The sequence below is a fragment of the Rhipicephalus microplus genome, chromosome 1 (assembly GCF_043290135.1).
Source record: "Rhipicephalus microplus isolate Deutch F79 chromosome 1, USDA_Rmic, whole genome shotgun sequence".
In the NCBI taxonomy this organism is placed as follows: domain Eukaryota; kingdom Metazoa; phylum Arthropoda; class Arachnida; order Ixodida; family Ixodidae; genus Rhipicephalus; species Rhipicephalus microplus.
The window spans coordinates 215,364,312-215,382,100 of record NC_134700.1 but is presented as its reverse complement, the minus strand read 5'-3'; the positions used below and the strand labels follow the sequence as shown (position 1 = coordinate 215,382,100).

At 41.4% G+C, this 17,789-nt stretch overlaps 1 protein-coding gene across 12 annotated transcripts in view; it reads right to left on the bottom strand.

The window, feature by feature from the left end:
- The window catches only part of polybromo (protein), an 86,640-nt gene that overhangs the window by 27,311 nt on the left and 41,540 nt on the right, over positions 1-17,789 (bottom strand). For 9 of the 12 annotated variants that reach the window (XM_075891311.1, XM_075891320.1, XM_075891313.1 and 6 more), the window contains 12 exons: positions 14,544-14,657; positions 13,168-13,356; positions 12,866-12,960; positions 12,129-12,267; positions 11,317-11,418; positions 11,102-11,176; positions 8,488-8,526; positions 5,207-5,383; positions 2,659-2,743; positions 2,019-2,094; positions 1,437-1,609; positions 915-1,012 (listed from right to left, as the gene is read on the bottom strand). In XM_075891311.1, coding sequence (XP_075747426.1) covers positions 915-1,012; positions 1,437-1,609; positions 2,019-2,094; positions 2,659-2,743; positions 5,207-5,383; positions 8,488-8,526; positions 11,102-11,176; positions 11,317-11,418; positions 12,129-12,267; positions 12,866-12,960; positions 13,168-13,356; positions 14,544-14,657 — 1,362 coding nt within the window. The remainder of the gene's footprint in view (positions 1-914; positions 1,013-1,436; positions 1,610-2,018; positions 2,095-2,658; positions 2,744-5,206; positions 5,384-8,487; positions 8,527-11,101; positions 11,177-11,316; positions 11,419-12,128; positions 12,268-12,865; positions 12,961-13,167; positions 13,357-14,543; positions 14,658-17,789) is intronic. The other 3 variants (XM_075891316.1, XM_075891323.1, XM_075891314.1) reach the window with 2 other exon arrangements.

Sequence of the window (17,789 nt, the reverse complement as noted above, 5' to 3'; positions counted from 1 at the left end):
CTCGAGTTAGTTTCGTTTTCCGGGTGGAAACGGGCCCAGAGCTGTTCCACATGTTCTGGCATGTGTGTCGCATGTGCGGTTCTTGCTCGCTCTTGGTGTGCGTGTGTGGTGATGATGGCCGACGGGAGGACTAGCACACTTTTTCCTGTCACTCAACAAAACGTCGAAAGTGTGACCGATTGACTTGAGCGTAATCCACACCTTAGGTGCCGCGTTGCAAAGCGCTTGCTCATAGCTGTTGACCATCTGGCAGCCAACTTGCTGCTTCGAGCGTCCCGGCATTCAGCTGTGGAGATGGTGAATATTTCGTGGGTGGCGGTGACGACTACATGCCCACGAAACTGTTTTCGCGAGGCCGACTTCGTCGTTGTTGGGCCCGATGCCGAGCTTGAAGCTTCCGAACTGCGGCAGCGATTTGTGGCAGCGCGTCGTCGACTTCGACCTGGGAGAGCGGGTGGAACATCTGTTGCGATGGTTTAATTACGGCCGATGATGATGCCGACACTGCGGAACCGTGCACAGATTGGGGCATTGTGAATGAAGTACGTGGTGAGAGCGATTTGGAGAAATCGGATTGCGAGAACGACGAAACTTTGGAGTCAGTGCCTCATGCAGCTTACGCCACGGGCCCCGGCGAACAAGCACCCTGCCATTTTAAATGAACTCGAGACCGCCCTTATCACTTGTGCTATTCGAAACACGTGCATCACGGACTTTTTGGGGAATAAAAAGTTCGTGTTTTCACTCGAAACTTTTTTAAAAGCTGTATTTCATTTACTACGAACTTCATGATACAGCTAACGGATGCCGCGTCACGCTCAGGTTCGTTATAAGCAGGCTCGGCTATATCATATATATATATATATATATATATATATATATATATTGATAAAGCTGTCTATTGATTAACATACCTTGAGACCTTTAGGCAACTTTCGAATTTGTCTCTCAGCTTCCAGATAGCGAGACTCGCAAATATACACGTCAGATTCGGTGATTTCTGTTAGCCGACCTGCAAAAATTTAAGTTCCATGACAGATTGCCAGATCATGCTGGATTCTAACAACACAATAGTCTTGCAACATTCTCTCCGAATAATAAAAAAAATCACCCGGAGATGTAACACTGTCAGGATATGCAATGAACAATATCATATTTTACAGAAAGTTGCAATGTTCCCTCATGCCGATGACAAAAGATGAACCTTTCCTAGCGATAATATAACATTTCCAGAAGTACAACCAAGAATCACACAGGTAAAAGGTAACTATCGCTCAAGAAATCATGAGAAAGAAAGCAGAGCGCTAATTGTCATGTTATGTCTAGCATAGGCTTACTGCAGGATGATGCTAGCGCATCTTCCTTTAGGTGAACAGGGGCCTGTAATGAAGCTGGTGCACACCAGCTGGAATGAAGAATCAAGTGGTAATGCTCACAGGTGGTGTAATCTTTGCAGTCGAGCACGCTGCAGCGGCCAATGATGCTAAGCAGAGGATTGGTGTCTTCAATGGAGCTGAGAAATACCTCTTGGCGGTAAAACACCCGCGATGGTTGGTGCTGGATCTCACTCGGCAACACAAACCACGGTCCATGGAAAAAGCCATTTCCCCTGCAATGAACGATATGGCAGTAGAGTGAGTGCGTGTCCGCGTTGTGCGAAAGAGCTTGCTGAACTTGTTAATCACCCTAGCGACATCGAGGAATGTGCAGATGCCTTGAGTGAATGAAATCGAGAGAACAGGGGCAATGTGAGCCAGCCATGTTTCTTGCGCGACACTACCAAGAACACCATCTCATACATGACACACAATTATTCCTGTAGTGGTGTCACTAAGCAGTAAACTTTTGAGAAAAGTTAGAAAAGTGGCAGTGGCACTGGTTAAGTATTTGATCATTGATATCGTTCAAGTAAAAAGATAAACCAAGTAAAAAGAATTTGAACTGAGCACAGCTTCCTGTGTGTGCAGGCAAGTTGATATCGAACCCCTTTGCTTTCAATCTGCAAGTGCAATACTCACTCTCTGTCCATCCACATTTTGTCGATGCGGCCAATAAGTGTTTTTGAGTGTTCTGTGCGAACGTAGCAGCAGTCCCCTGAAATTATGAAAGAAATTAACACCATTGCACCTTTATCATTTTCAGAGTACACTCCTGACAAGCAATGACTTTTATGCCTAGTAAAATCTTCAATTTCATATACATACAACAGTTGAAGCGTCCAATTACAATTCATCGCTCTCTTATTTGTTGGAAAATTGAACTCATGTAGTAAGGTCACAGCTGCTTATATTAAATAAATAGATCACAAAAAAGAAGAATGCCTATGCGCACGAGAACTTCACTGCGGCTAAGCAATGGTGGTCAATAACGCATTGGTGTCATTGCAGCTAAGCAGCTCCGAAGAGCCATATGCTGCCTATAATGTAGATGCAATAAACTTATACTGTACTTTATGTTTCATGCAACAAAATGATGACTCACACTACCACTGACAATAAATCATGCACAATATATATATATTATGCAAAGTACATAAACAAGTCTGGACACACATCAATTAATTTGGAATTCAAAGTAAAAACTGAGGCAGCGACGTTTTTACTTGATTTCCCAAAATGTGCACCATTACTATCATAGCGTGAATCATACTCTACCTACCTAACTTGAACACTCCCGAAGGAAGATTGAGTTGCTCATAATACACCATGTTTTCCTCCTCACTTGAAACACTCACTGCCACATTCTGAAACGAATCATCATGGTTCACAAAGGTCACTTCTACAGTAGGCTGAGCATGCGCAACTATAACGACACTTGATGGCAAGCCAAAGAATGAACATGGATGATCTAAAATTTTGCGCATCAAACCTAGAGTTACTACAAATTGTTGAGAAATTTCAATAACTAAAGAATACATAGATAGACAGAGCAGCACTGAGTATCAGGCAGCTATAGTAGACGTTCCCAACCATAATGACATACCATTTTAAAGGTGAACTCGGGCAATTTCCCTATGTCCTTTATATATTCTCTTTGGTACAAAAGAGAATGGCTACAGGTAATTTGAATTTCAAAGATTAGTAGCCGATTCACTTATGAATGCGGGCAATGCATCATACTTTGCTTCAAGCAACGGCAGGCCAAATCAAATGGCAATTCTTCTGCAATCGAATAGTTGCCGATATCACTGTCAAGTTCTGAAAGGCTTACACCGCTCGATCCAGCACTGGGTGACATTTGCACTTTCTCTTTTCTAGCCCTACAATCATGTACACAATGGCGGAACATGACGTGACATCAAACTGAGGTTGCACGAAGCAGTCACCAGTTTTGGTTTTGATACACCATGTCTTGGTTATTTAAAATCAATGACGAGTCTTTGAGAAAACTGAACCAGCCTCGCTGTTTTTTTTTTGATACACCATGTCTTGGTTATTTAAAATCAATGACGAGTCTTTGAGAAAACTGAACCAGCCTCGCTGTTACAGGACTGTCAGTACTATTTGAAAGCAACAATATCCTAATATCGCAAAAAAAAAAAATACAGGAGACCTTCTTTGGAGGGACCCTGCAACACTTTTTCAGCATGGTCAAAAAAAGCTGCCTATCAGTAGTCGAGGCTAATGGGAACATGCGAGTCACACGTTTAGCTAAGCATCCAGTCTGGAATTCGTAATTACCAAAGCCAGCTAGAAATCACTCTGTATTCTATCTACAAGGAATGCCACACTTCTAAATCACTCTGCCATATACCCATGTCCATGGCTGTTGGATGATTTTAGCATAGCAAGCTGCATGATTACCATGGCTGCCGTGGAAGGCCGCCGAGCGGCCATGCGTGTGCTCAGAATCACGCCTAAAGTATGCCGGGCATTCAAAGGAAAAGTGGAAAAAAAAAAAAAATGCTCGAAGTCATGGCGCAGGCTAATCAAGAGGATCATTTTCTTGGCCCTATGTCATCCCCATTCCTGCGTGGCTTTCAACGTAGCTTTCAGCGTGGCTTTCAGAATGCCTGCTGGTATGAAAATAGAAAGCACTCAAGTGTGCACAAATTTCTGTAACTCTACTCATACTTGACGAATTTTAAAATTTTTTGCAGCAGTCAATTCAAGAGGCAATAAACTCTATTAAAGGGCCCTGAAACCGTTTTTGAAGTTTTGACGGCGTTTAGGCTAGAGCATCATCAAACCATTCGCACCACACATGAAGTGACACGACGGAACCAAGGCCACCACGGGCAATTATATCATACGCTCCTTCTCCCCTCTGTCTGGCCTCCTCAACTGGTGAGGCACGCTGGCGATTGCAGAGCTCTCATAAGCACACTCTACGATTTGAGCTTTTAGCAGCCTAGACCTCCGAGAACGCACGCTGACAAGTCGCACGCAGTCTCGGAAGCCATCACACAGTGCGCCCAGCAGCACGCAAGCCGTCTCGCAACAGAGACAAAGATCGCGGGATGATTCATATCTGCTCTGACAGGTGCCGCCACCCTATTTGCCGATCTTTTGTGCATGCTACAGCCCATGACAGCCAATCAGATCGGCAGCCACCACAGTGACGTTGACTGGCCAGAGCATGTCGCTCTGTAAATGTGCGTTTGAAAATGCTTTTGGTCGAGTTGCAGCAATCTGCACCGATATGCAGTGATTCGCAACTTTAAAGCGTAATAAAATTACAGTTTACGCAGAGATCTCAAATCAGTCTCTCAATGAGCCTTAGGACTTGGTCTACTGGCCCAATGTGTTTGTATATTATCCCCAAAGCTGTTTCAGGGTGCCTTTCAATAATGCCATTTCACGACAACTTGGAAATTAGTTGCAGGGCCCCTTTAAGATGGCCAAAGAATGAGCTTTTTATGAAACCCGTTTAATGTGTAGCTGTTTAACTGTCAACAAGAGTTACAATGTGGGCTTGTTGGTGAATAATTTGATATGGCGCGAAGTGAAACATGGACACAAGAAGGAACAGATGTTTGTAGCACATGCACTGATCACACCAATATACACCTGCATTGATTACACTGATGTAGATTTTTCTGATGCTTGCTATTACAAATACGACAGCTCTTTTAAGCTAAACTGCTGATAAAGAGGTTTTCTCAGTATCTTTGAGCTAATTTTAATGGTGGTCCACCGTAGCCTATAACCACATGTGTGTAACAGTGAACCACCACGAAACATTGCTTGACAGTCTTCTGACTCACCGGACGAGGCCGGTCGACGACCTTGAACTCTTCTTCAAGGGAGAAGCACATGGAATTGCTGTTGTTGTCTGCAGACCTTTCTGCGGCATCTTTGAACACAGACGGCACTCGCACAGCCGACAAGACCTCTTCTCTGGGCACCAGTTTTGTGTGCTCATTTGGAACAAAGTTCCATATCTAAGTTGTGCAAAGACAAACATCACTTTTTCCTGTTCGTGGTGTCTATGGATGACAGCTTTGGAAAAAACAATAGCAAACTGAAAGCATTTAGGCAATTTTTAATCCTGCAAGTTCACAAAGGTTTACAGAATCCACTTTTTCATCAATGAAGTTAAGCAAACAAACAAACAGAAGGACACTGTCCTATAATAATTTTGGTCTCAGCCTCCACTACTGCTAGTATTAACAATGACGACAACAACGACGACGACAACAACGACGATGACAACAATAATAATAACAATAATAATGATAATTATAATAATAATAATGAGAGCCACTAGAAACAAGCAGTGAAAAAAGTAAACGGCAACTTGTAAATTGACTATTGTAAATTCTAGAATTCGAATAGACGTAATTCAAATTGAAGCCAATATGCTCTAATGTGCTATGTCATTCTTATAATTGATAACTATCACTGCTTTCAAGTGTATATTTCTTTCTTCTTGTGAATGTAAGAAAATGTAATACATGCCCTGTCTGTGTGAGTGGAAATGTGAATTGCCATAAAACTATCAGAAAATGCAAATAATGTGTTTTACAATACAAAGATAGACAAAAGAAAAATAAGATGGAGGGGTTTCCCATACAAAGTATAAGACAAAAAGATTGAAGAGTATTAAACAGTGCGTGATTACAGTACTGTAGTCTGCGCATCGAATAGGCTCGAGGATTTCTGCACTACAAAAGACCATATAGAAACCCAGCAGAGTCAACGCACTCTTAAAAGACAACTTATTTGCAGGACCAAAACAGCAAGCCAAAGTTGGTCGGTTAAAAACATAATGAAGAGAAACACTTGCCTAGTTTGATCGACAACCTACTCTAAGAGAACTCTACCCTTGATAATTTCACAATCGTAGGCTAATTATTGGAAGAAAAAATGGAGGTCAGTCTCTTTTTCTAAAATTTTGTGGTGGAATGTGACAATGAATTTCAATGTGCTATTTCGTATTTTGGCCTCACTGGCTTCATAAAATTTTCTGAACCTCGCTTTGTGAAGTTTCTGGTTCCCATAGCACATACTCTAAATTATATTTACTGATTAAAAGATTATGTGAGCAATAGCAGACGCCTTCAATATTTATGACATCAGAAGGGAGTTTGGAGCAGGAACCTAGAGGCTGCAGCACATGGCACTTTGTTTTTGCTCGTCTTCCTGCTTACCAGGCACATTCTCTCTCGTCAAGTTTGGTGTTTTGGCATTGTGAAGAGGTGGAATATGAGGCAAACAACAGACAGAGATTCACATAACAGGAATGTTCTTGTTGCTTCTATTCCTATTACGTTTACCTAGTGCTGTTATTTCAAAGGTATCGACTTCACTGTTGATACATGATGTAACCATGAAAGATTAAAATTCAACAGCACTTATTGAAAACACTGAAGAGTTTTCATGAGAAGGTTCTGAATTTACATTTTTTATCCAGGACACCATTTATTCTGTTGACTGGACAATGCATGTGCACAATCACTCAAAACTTGGTTATCACGTGATAATGACGACACAGCAAAGAAAATTCAGCCGAGAACTTGCTTTTGACACTCCCACTACTTCATACACTCCCTTTTTGCCCATTCCGATTTCTTGGAAGTGGACCGACTCTCTCCAGAAAAACTCTTGTTTCCCAGATGCCACCTTGCCAATAAGCTTGCAAAGTGGCAAGAACCTGTCTCAACTGCAACGGCATTTGCAGGGCTGTGAACATCGTGCGCAGCTTACCACTCTAAGGCTGCAGAAATATGAGGTGAACTCTTCTCAGGCTCCCCTTTCACACTTCCCCAACCTGCAGTTCTGCCTTAAGTCCCATGCTGTGACCTACGCTAATGTGAAACCACGGGCAACCAGTTGTCACGATAAGCAGCTTATGTGAGAGACTCATTCTTGCTTGCACAGATCTCAATTCAAAGTGGTCATGAATCAATTAGAGCTGAGTATAAATGTTCACTAGTTAACACTGCCAAAAAAGAAAGAGCAGTTCAGTCTGGAGCAGTTAAGTCAGATACCCATGGGACCCAAAGTATTTTAGGAAAGGAACAGGCATGGCGAGCTTTTCCAGACTGATGCTAAAGGAGCAACACATACAGTCTCCATGCAAGTTTTGTCATGCACTGGCCAAGCTGCATTAGGCTTCGCCTGTCCAACACGGATGTGATGTCTCTACGAGGGGAAAGTGTGTGCAGAATGGTTGTACAAACTAGGGGATACGAGTGGTTACACTTCATTTTTTTCTTGCAACTTTCATCACCACTACAATGTAAAAAATCCACTGGGATGAATGATATGCGAAAAAAAAAATGCTCAAGCTTCCTTCACATATACAAATAACGGGGAAGCAAGCAGGCCGCGGCATAAAGCAGTAGCATACTTGGCATGCAGAATGTAGCAGTGATCACAGAGGGCACCAGTAGACGAGGAAAGCACAAGCCAGAAAGAAGAATGATTTTCAACTTTGTGCACATCTACTGATGAGACAAACCTTTGTGGGAAGCGTATGAACATTGCAAATGACTGACAAGCTTTGGGTTCAAATCATTCTTACTTGTTACATAGAAAGGGCATTGTGTTCTAATAAACTGTTCAGCAGATACACAAGGAAGGTGTGAAATAATTTTAGGTTAATTAGATCATCAGTTAATTAAAATCAAGTTACTTTATCAGTGGTAATTACTGTAAAAATCACTTGCCACAGTGAGCACCTCAGTTCACTTGTTTGTGTAGAAACCATTAACTAATCATAAGCATTATCATATCAATGTTAATAAAATGAAACCTCAATATAACGAACCTGGATATAATGAAATATGGGTTACAACCAAGTAGATAAAAAATAGTCTTGCAATAAATATAGTGCTAAGAATAAACCTTTATAACAAACTTCCTGGTATAATAAACTTATTTTCGTGTAGGATGCAACTTTGTTATAATGAGTTTTGAGTCTAAATACATAACACTGGCAGAGAAATAAAAATTTACAGTTCAATATGGATGTGAAAGTTGTGGCAACTAATGAACACTGGCCATGTAGAACTGTGCTATAATCAAGCCAGAGGTTACGTACCTTCACGTTCAGATGATTATGAGGCACACGATTGAAAGCCTTTAAAAGGTTGACAAATATAAATGTGTCAGTTATGAGGTACACATGTGCGATGAATAGCATAACTTTGTAACATGTTCAAACTAAAACATGTGCACCAGGCAATGATATTCTAACCTGAAACCATGGCAATTTTAAAAGCATTTTTATTTAAAAGCATTTCTAGGTGTATAACATGCCTATGAGTATGTAGCAACAAAAATATGCTGGTAGAATCATGCAGCAGTTGTTAGAGCAAGCGTTAGATACATTCAGCATGCATATCACAAGCAGTAAGGAATGCATTTGAATGGAGCGGCGACAAGCACAACCCTAACATTACAGATGTTGATAACTTTTTAGCACATCCAGCAACAGCACAATAATTATAGTACATTGCTATTATAAGCAATCACGGCAGGCATGGAAGGCCGGTAAATTACTGGATAGGAGGTGGCATGCACAGGACTAGTTTTTTGGTGACAGACTAAACATCTCACATGAATGCTTGATGAGCAGGCTGGAAGTTTCATCTAAGGCTAGAATACACCCACTTCTAAATAGCAACGATATTTTATTCTTTTGGGGCTAACTTTACACCTGAACATTTTCACATTATCGTCACTCTAAACATTACTAATAACAACAGTTACAAGTACACTAAATTATTATGATGGCTTTCATTTGGGCTAGCTGATGATCTTACATGTTGAGTGGTTGCAGCAAAAATAAAGTCACAAACGAAGAAGTAAATGCAAAGAAACAAAAAATTTTTAAGAAGGCATTCTATTTTAAATTTGGTTCTGAAAGTTGTAAAAGTATGGCAATGTGGTCCAAGCTATTGGCAGGACCAAAATACCCCACAAATGGGCTTATTTTGGTTGAAAACAAATATGTATAGCTTAAAAATGCTTCTTATGCATTTTTGATAGCTTTGCCTGGTGTCAACTTTTTTTTTTTTTTTTTCATTAGAAGAGGCACCCAGTGGCTCTGTCAGTGCCCTGTTCGCCTGCTTGCCTACCGCGGAGAAACACTAGGATGGCATACGGTGCTGCTCAGAAAGAAGAAAAAGAGAAGTTTAAAACATCTAAACATAACTAAAAAACTGCAAGGACCTTCTCTTCTGTGACACATGTTTCACGTCCATCTCAGTGGCATGTTTTACGTGGGTGGAATCACTACAATTTGCTTCGCGACGCCGGCAATATCCTAGAGGCCTGGGTACTGTGCATACTGTGCATACTGTGCACAGTGCTCGAGACTCTAGCGTATTGCGTCTATTGAAATGCGACTACTGCAGCCAAGATCGAACCCACGACCTCCGGGTCAGAAGCGAAGCATTGTAACCACTACGACCCCCCCCCCCCCCCCACCAGTGGATGACACTAATCTTTGTGATCAAATGTGACTTGGTTCAATGTTAAAACCTCTATTGAACATCCCATTGTAGCATAATGTACAGTCTGCCTGGCATGTGCCACAGCACCTTTCCCAGAGAGTGGATGAATGTGTGTGCAGAGAGATGCAATCAGTACATGGCACAGAGCAAGCGGGAAGTGGCACCCAATATAAGGGGCTCAATGCAACGTGGTGCTTCTTTGTCATGCACAGAGAGAAGACGCCTTAGGAGCCACTAAGACAGCAGTACTCCATGTGCCCCTGACGGACCACGGAGTGCACAATTTCTTTTTCGTCCCGCTTGGTTTACCCATGATATGTATTTGCTAGCTCAGTGTAAGGTACTCTATGCTTCAGGAGAAACTAAAATAACAAGTAAACAATGTCAACAAAGAAATTGTGACGCATTTGCCAAATTATTCTACTAAAACAATAGTGCCTTGCCTATAAGATATCTTAATTTGGCTTGAAAGTAACTTAGGGTGTATGCTTGTCCGAGTGTTCAGGTGCAACCAACCATTTTCTGTGTTTTGATGTAGACAGGGGAACCCCACGTGACGCTGTAGAGGTCAAGCAAGTACACTCAAACATCAATATAGTCAATCAGAACAGTATAACGAAGTCTCGGTTATAACGAAATGTAAAACAAATTTTTGGATATAACGAACTTATTCTCGTGTAATATGATATTTCGTTATAATGAGGTTTGAGTGTATTATTGGCATAGGAGAACATTTGCGGGGTGTGCGCAATACCCCGACTAACACCCGACGAGGACTACTGTTCGTCAACCCTCTCGCTCTTGTCGAGATGCTCTCAAGGTGGTTTTAGCTGCTTATACCTGGAATGCTTTGTCTTTTTCTGAGGCGGACACGCTCAAACCATCCACATCGTTTCATTCTTCACCACCCGCAGGTCCCCTATTTAAAAACAGCGCATTCAGCGTCAGCAGCGCACATCGCCTCAGGCGCTGCCCCGCTGTGAGGAGCTAGTTCCTTATGGCATTTAGACGGGCATTTCGAACTGATGCAGAATAGTTCTAATGCGTTAGAGCATTTATGATTCAATTTTGGCATTCCCATACCCAAAGCTACAAATCACTGAAAAAAGTCGCAAACGATACTTTAAGTGTCAGGAATCCTTTAATAAATAGTTTTCCTGCACACAGAGCAAGAAAAAAAAAATGCCAGCGACAAACCTTAATTTTCTTGAATGCCTTGGCCTTTGCGGAGTAGCGGGATTCACATACGTACACATCCTTGTCATCAAAACCCTGCATAAAACAAATCTAAAATAAGGATGTCGCTTACCCCAAGTCTCTAGCCAGAGACACTTCCTATGCTGTATAACATTGCATGCCACTACAAAGATTTATGGAAAGAGCAGGATCTTGCTACACCAAACTGCGCATACCTCTGGTTTACTTTTGAAGTAATCCTTGACTGGCATGACATAGCATTTGCCCAAAACCTGGTTCATTGGGATGGAGTTATAATTGTCACTTTTGAATACTTCCTGCAAGAAAAGTAAGGTATGGAGAGTGTTCACTTTTACTAAAACCATGATAATGCACAGTAGAATTCTGAATGGCCATGTTGATGTGCTTGCAAATTAGTAAAGGATGTTTTGCCCTTGCTTATAAATCAGATATTGCAGAAAACCCTACAGTAGAAGCACTACTACTCCCCCCCCAAAAAATGACTACCATGAATGACCACTGTGCAGTTTGTAATGTACAGGGTAATCTAGTAAAAGTTTCTCGTGGAAAATTCCTTCTATACTACTAAGTAGGGTTGCCACCTGTACGGTTTTAGACTGGCTCGGCCAATTTTTTAGACTGCAGGCTACTTGCTGGTCTGCACCCACAATCGTTGGGTTTTTATTTTTTTCAAAACAGTAAACAAAGCGTCATTCTATCAAGGGTACTTTTATGCCAGAAATTAGACTAGTACGTTAGCTCGTTCAGGGTACCATTTTTGTTTGTACATCAGGTTTATTTGGCTCAAGGAAAGCAATGTTACATTACATGACACTGCATGCGAAAGACCTTACATGGCGTCAAACGTTCAACACCAATTGAATTTCCTGGTAGCTCATTACTCCCCCCCCCCCCCCCGTTTTCTGTTCAAAAAAAAAAAGTTTCAACCTTACTACTAAGCATACTAAGCATTAAAGTTCCCTCTAAAAAGAAAACCTTCTCTCTGCGTAGAAGCGACCACACTAACCTTTTGTAGGAATTTTCTCGATGCCAAATGAAATGTTTCATTTGGTCGATAAAACCAGCAGCCGTAGAGCCACTGCTCACCGGTTTTATCCCTCCAAAGGCGGTCAACATTTGTGATGTGAGGCTGCATTCCCTTTTCACTGAAAAAGCCAACATGACAGCTAAGAAAATCGGAGAGGTACAGCAGCATGCATGTCTCACTTCAATGAGTCTGCTAGCAGTTTCAGCTAACACCTGCACATATTATTTATGGGCATGTCTATCTATCTATAACATTAAAAAATCTAGGTGTGCGGTAAAAATAAATACAGAAGAGCTACATTCATGCACAGTAACTGGCCTAGTCTGCTAATTAGGTGTGTTTTTGAAACATTTACTTAACAGGAAAACAAGGGGTCAAGACAAAAAATTTTGTTGCAAAAATTCCCAAGTTAACTGACAAACTTCAGATCACTGAGAGTAATAAAAGACGTTTTTTGCTGCATTTGCAGGAAATTCTTAATTAATAGAGAAAAAAAGATATTGTAAAATATAACTTTCACCTCCACTAACTTTCAAACAGACCACCACTATGATGGTGTTTTTGCAAGTTAGTGGAGCAAAGCCTGTGAGACAAGAGATAGAGACCGCAAGCATTTTGCCATTGACTGCAAAGGCTGAGTATCGACTACCATGACAGTGTACTTTGCAATAGCCCCTACCGTGGCAGACGATGCAGTAGATCTAGTGATTGCATACCTCGGCTCAATGTAGACAAAGTCGCCAACGTGAATGACTATCCCTTTGTGCTCCATGCTGTCCGATGAGGACATCTCATTGCACTTCTCTTCTTCCTGCATTTCGAAGAAAAGCAATGCAAGTCAGAGTGTGCAAGTATACTGCGGAGTTATAAACAAAGTTGTCTCACCTAGTCAGACTAGGTGGAAACAGAGTGGTCAGGAGAATAGTCAAATAAAACGAAAAGCCACAGGGAAAGGGAGGCAGCACAGTAATCATTGCAATGATCACAACACCAATAGAAGCGGGCAACGTGGTACCACCTTTCGAACCTCCTGACTCTTTCTCTCGGCATCGGCCTCGGCGGCTGCTTCCTGCTGTTCCTGAGGCAACTTCTGAGCACGCAGCAAGTCTACACTTTCGGTCAGTTCCTGCTGGGTGTAGCTGAGCGCTGGACTCTGCAAGATGTCTCCCTGGCCACACAACTCATCTCGCAGGCGAATGAAATAGGACTGCGACAGAGAAATAGAAGGATGAGACGCCTATACTCAGCTTTGCCCAACTACGTTGTGCAATCAGTAAAACAAAAATAAGTTCAAAGCAGGTCAGTTAATTCACAGATTTATCAAATATGTACTACACTGTACAACAGTTTCAAGAGGGGCACATGTGCTAACAGGGCCAATCATTACGCCAGGAATCAGCGATGTAGTTCCAAGCAAGCACAGTGTAGAAGCTTCAAAGTGGCTATGCACATAGTCAAGTCTGTCCCATAATGAGGCCTTGAGGAACTTTTGCTGCAGAAGTTTTATGTGAAAGAGCTTTCAAGTAGACCCATGGGCAATGAAAAAACAAAAACTAATAAGACTAGCGACGTCATAGATTGTGCTACGGCAAATGAAAAGTGCTGTTCACCACCATCAGGCTTATCAACAGTTGCAGCAAGTGATCAATCAACTATACATATCAGGCTACCTGGTGACAGCACCAGTGATAACAACTGATAATGCCTTTCTCACCGTATTTATTGAAATATTTAAATGCTGACATTTATAAAATGTTGTTGAATGTTTATTTATTTATTCATAGATACTGCGATCTTTCTTCAAGATCTTGGCAGCGTGGTACGCAACAGGTGAACACCACAAAACAGTACGGATGGGAAACGAGCATATAAAAATCTTTATGCACGTGCTTTCAAGAAAAATAAAGAGGGCAAGCGACATTATTCTAACAAACTTCAAATCGAACAAGGAATCCGTTAGCACAAGTAAAAAAGAAAAGTAAAAAAAAATCACATGAAACATTTCAGCTAGACAAGGAAACTGATTGCTACTGAAGGTGCGACTCAAATTGCGATGGTGAGTTCTGTGTCACAGTTTTATCAGGCAGTTTGGTCCAATCGACGATCGTTCTAGAGAAGAAAGAGTACTTGAAACAGTTGACATGTGTAGTGAATGGAGTAACAGCTAATGAGTGTGTGCGCCTGGTAGCGTAACCTGTCGTATATACAAGATGTGACGTTCTGATGAACACTAGAACACATGAACAAGCACTAATGTAATGCACAAGTTAACTACCTATCTTGCTGGTGTACACCTACATAATGCATACCTACCGGTGATGAGCAACAAATCAAGAACAGCACTTCGCACGATGAAAATACATCTATAAAACTTCAGCGAATGTAAGCTTCTACCTGGAGTTCAACAGAATCCTCAAATGCTTGGGAGTCGGTGCGGCTTATCCGTCGAGCTCGGTCAAACACATCAAACACGTCCTCTTGAAAGCGGTCCAGACGCAAGTAGCAACCCTGAAAGGTACCAGGAGTGTATCAGAGTAACAGACTCACAGCTAAATAAAACATGACAATTCGGACAATCTGACACATTCCCGGCAAACACAATTTCTAGTTTCTGTACGCTCATGCAAAGAACCATGAAAATAACTGTGTTCGGATCACATAATCATGCTTCCATACAGTGATCGATTGATATGTGAGGTTTAACGTCCCAAAACCACCATATGATTTTAAGAGACAGCATAGTGGAGGGCTCCGGATAGAGTCGAAACCCGGAATAACGAAATCGCCAGGGAAACTGACAAATTTCGTTTTTGCGAGAATTTTGTTGCTGCGAGTATGAGACATAAAAACAGTGATACAGCCAGCAGAACGAAAATTTATTGCCAGAAGTCGGTCAACTTTGTCGACCCTTGCCATGAAACAACTTCAATACTCTCCTTTTGCACTGGAAAAAGTGGTCCATTGCTACGCCGTCGTCATGTGCGCCGAAGAAGGAGCGAAGGGTGTCCAGCGCATCCAAAACAACCCGCGGGTTGGGTTTCTCCGTGTGCGTCTCTTCTTAGTCCTCGGTGTCGGCAGCTTCGCGCACGCTTTCGATAATGGCCTCGTCGGTCACTTCCTTGTACACGACTACGTCGTCATCAGCGTAAATGAACGCATCAACGGTGAGTTAATCTGGGATGTCGATGTCGATGGCTCGAAGTCTTCTCTTCGTCGTTTTGATTGATTCCAACTGTTGGTGTTGCTCCGGCCTGTTCAGCTCGTCTGATGGCGCCATCTGCACTCCAGCGTGATCATTTGCCATCGCCTGCTGCAGTGTGGCCAGGCATGTTGCCGCATACAGACCCCATCGCCGATTTAAGTAAACAAAAATGGCAGTACCTACGCTAGCGCGGCAAAAGCAGACGTTTACAAATTTCGAGTGCGCATAGCAGGCATACGAGAATATTTTAGACAGTTAACCTTAGGCGGGAGGGTAAAATAAGGTTTGCACCATGGTAGAAAATTTGTTAATGCGGGTTCGCTGTCCAAAACACTTCGTTGCCGCGAGATACGTAATACATGGGCTTCTATGAACGTTCGCCGAGGATCCGGAAATATTTCGTTGCCGCAAGGATTTCGTACTCGTGAGGTTTTGTTTTGTTATTCATGGTTTCGACTGTATTTAAACCACCCGAGGTTTTTTAACATGCACTCAAAGCACACGGGCCTACAGCATTTTTGCCTTTATCGAAAATGCAGCTGCCCCAGCTGAGATTTGAACCCGCGGCCTGTAGGTCCACAGCCGAGTACCTTAGCCACTAGACCACCCCGGCGGGGCGTGCTTTGCACCACCATGACATTCTAATCGTGCAATGAAGGATACACGTAAAGTGAAAATGCAGTTCACGCATTCCTACAGAGCATTTTTTACAAAATATGTTGATGTTCCAAAGTTAGACAGGCCCACTCATTGCTCACTTTCAACTTTAAAGATCACAAAACCAATTCAGACTAGTAAATTATTATAACTGTATTGCTGTTAATCCTGCATTCGGATTCATTACTAAAAAAGAAAATGAAGATCAAAGTTAATTTGAACTACCTGCCAAAACCACAACACCAGTAATTCAATGTCCCATCACAAACTTCAAAGATTTTAAAAACTTGCATGTCGCTGCCTCATGCACCCTGTAATTTATTTTAACCGATAAACTATGTAGGCACAATTATATAGCATTAAAATATATAACATTACAGTAACCATATTAAACTAGTGCAAGAACTCTAATAGCATTGTTAACTAGGCTTGTGCAAATATTCGAATGCTATGAATATTCAAATATTGCTGTATTCAAATTCACTTCAATTCAATTTTGAATTGTTGAAAATTTCAAAGTATTCGAAATTAACAAATAAATTTTTTAAGTATTCGAAATTAACAAATAAATTTTTTAATTTGCATGTAACTCTCTGTAAAGGTGCTTTCACTGCAGTAGAGGGGTGCTAAACCATGAAAGCATCTAATCAAGTGTGTAACCTTTTGTAGGAGTTGTTTCAATGCTGTGAAAGGGTGCTAGGCCGTGAAAACACCTATCCAGGGGAAATCCAGACTGTCGACAGGCCCTACTTCAAGGTTTAAAGGACACTAAAGTCAAATAACAATTTAAGTCAGAGTGAAAGCTCAATGTGTGACGTCTAAAACAACAATATTATCAACAGTAGTGTCCTGCTTACTGAGAAATTATTGTAAATGCACGAGAACACATGCGCCATGAGTAGGAAATTTGAAAAATAATCTCGATTATGTCAGACTTACTGCCTACAATTAATCAATAGTAATCGAACTAGCTGCACTAAATAAAGAACCTTCCGTGCACCAAGAGAATTAATAAAATGCTGCTTGTTCCTTTCTGTTTGAATCATGCAAAAAAAAAAAAGAATCCCCAGATATTACTATAGGGAATGTGCAAGTGGTTCAAAAATTCAACTTTTGCCTGGTTAAACTGGACAGGTCATGCCATTTAGTGGGTCCCAGTTGAACCAAGCACGTCTGCCATCTTGGAGGCCATGGCAAGAAATTGTTCATTAGCCATTGCTGCTGTGGCTTCCACTAGTTTTGCTCAGCTGCTACTAGTGTTGGCGGCTGCGCAGTAAAGCCGGGCAACGTTGTGCACGGGAGCATTGACGTAAGAGTTTCCACTTGAATTGTGCAAATGCAATGCGGACCACTAAAATGTTTTTATTTCAAAACAAGCACTTCCTTGGCACAAAGGTAACACAAAAAGGTTTCTCGAACGTTATTTCAGCAATCAACATCGACTTAATATTTGCCTTTAGTGTCCTTTTAAATAAATGTATTACCTTCGTACTGATTCACCATTTTTTTTAGTTTAAAAGCTCACTATTAGCTTTAAATATAGAATTAAAAATTTTAAAACGCATAATAGTTATGAGGTTATCACTTGCATTCTACCGAAAGTCAAATCCCGCCACTATTCAAAATTATCTCTCCTTCCTTTGAACCAAAAAAAAGGGCACAGAGGCCTTGTGTAAGTTTAAAATATATATATATATATATATATATATATATATATATATATATATATATATATATATATATATATATATATAGATTATGCAGGTTATTGGGTCATGACA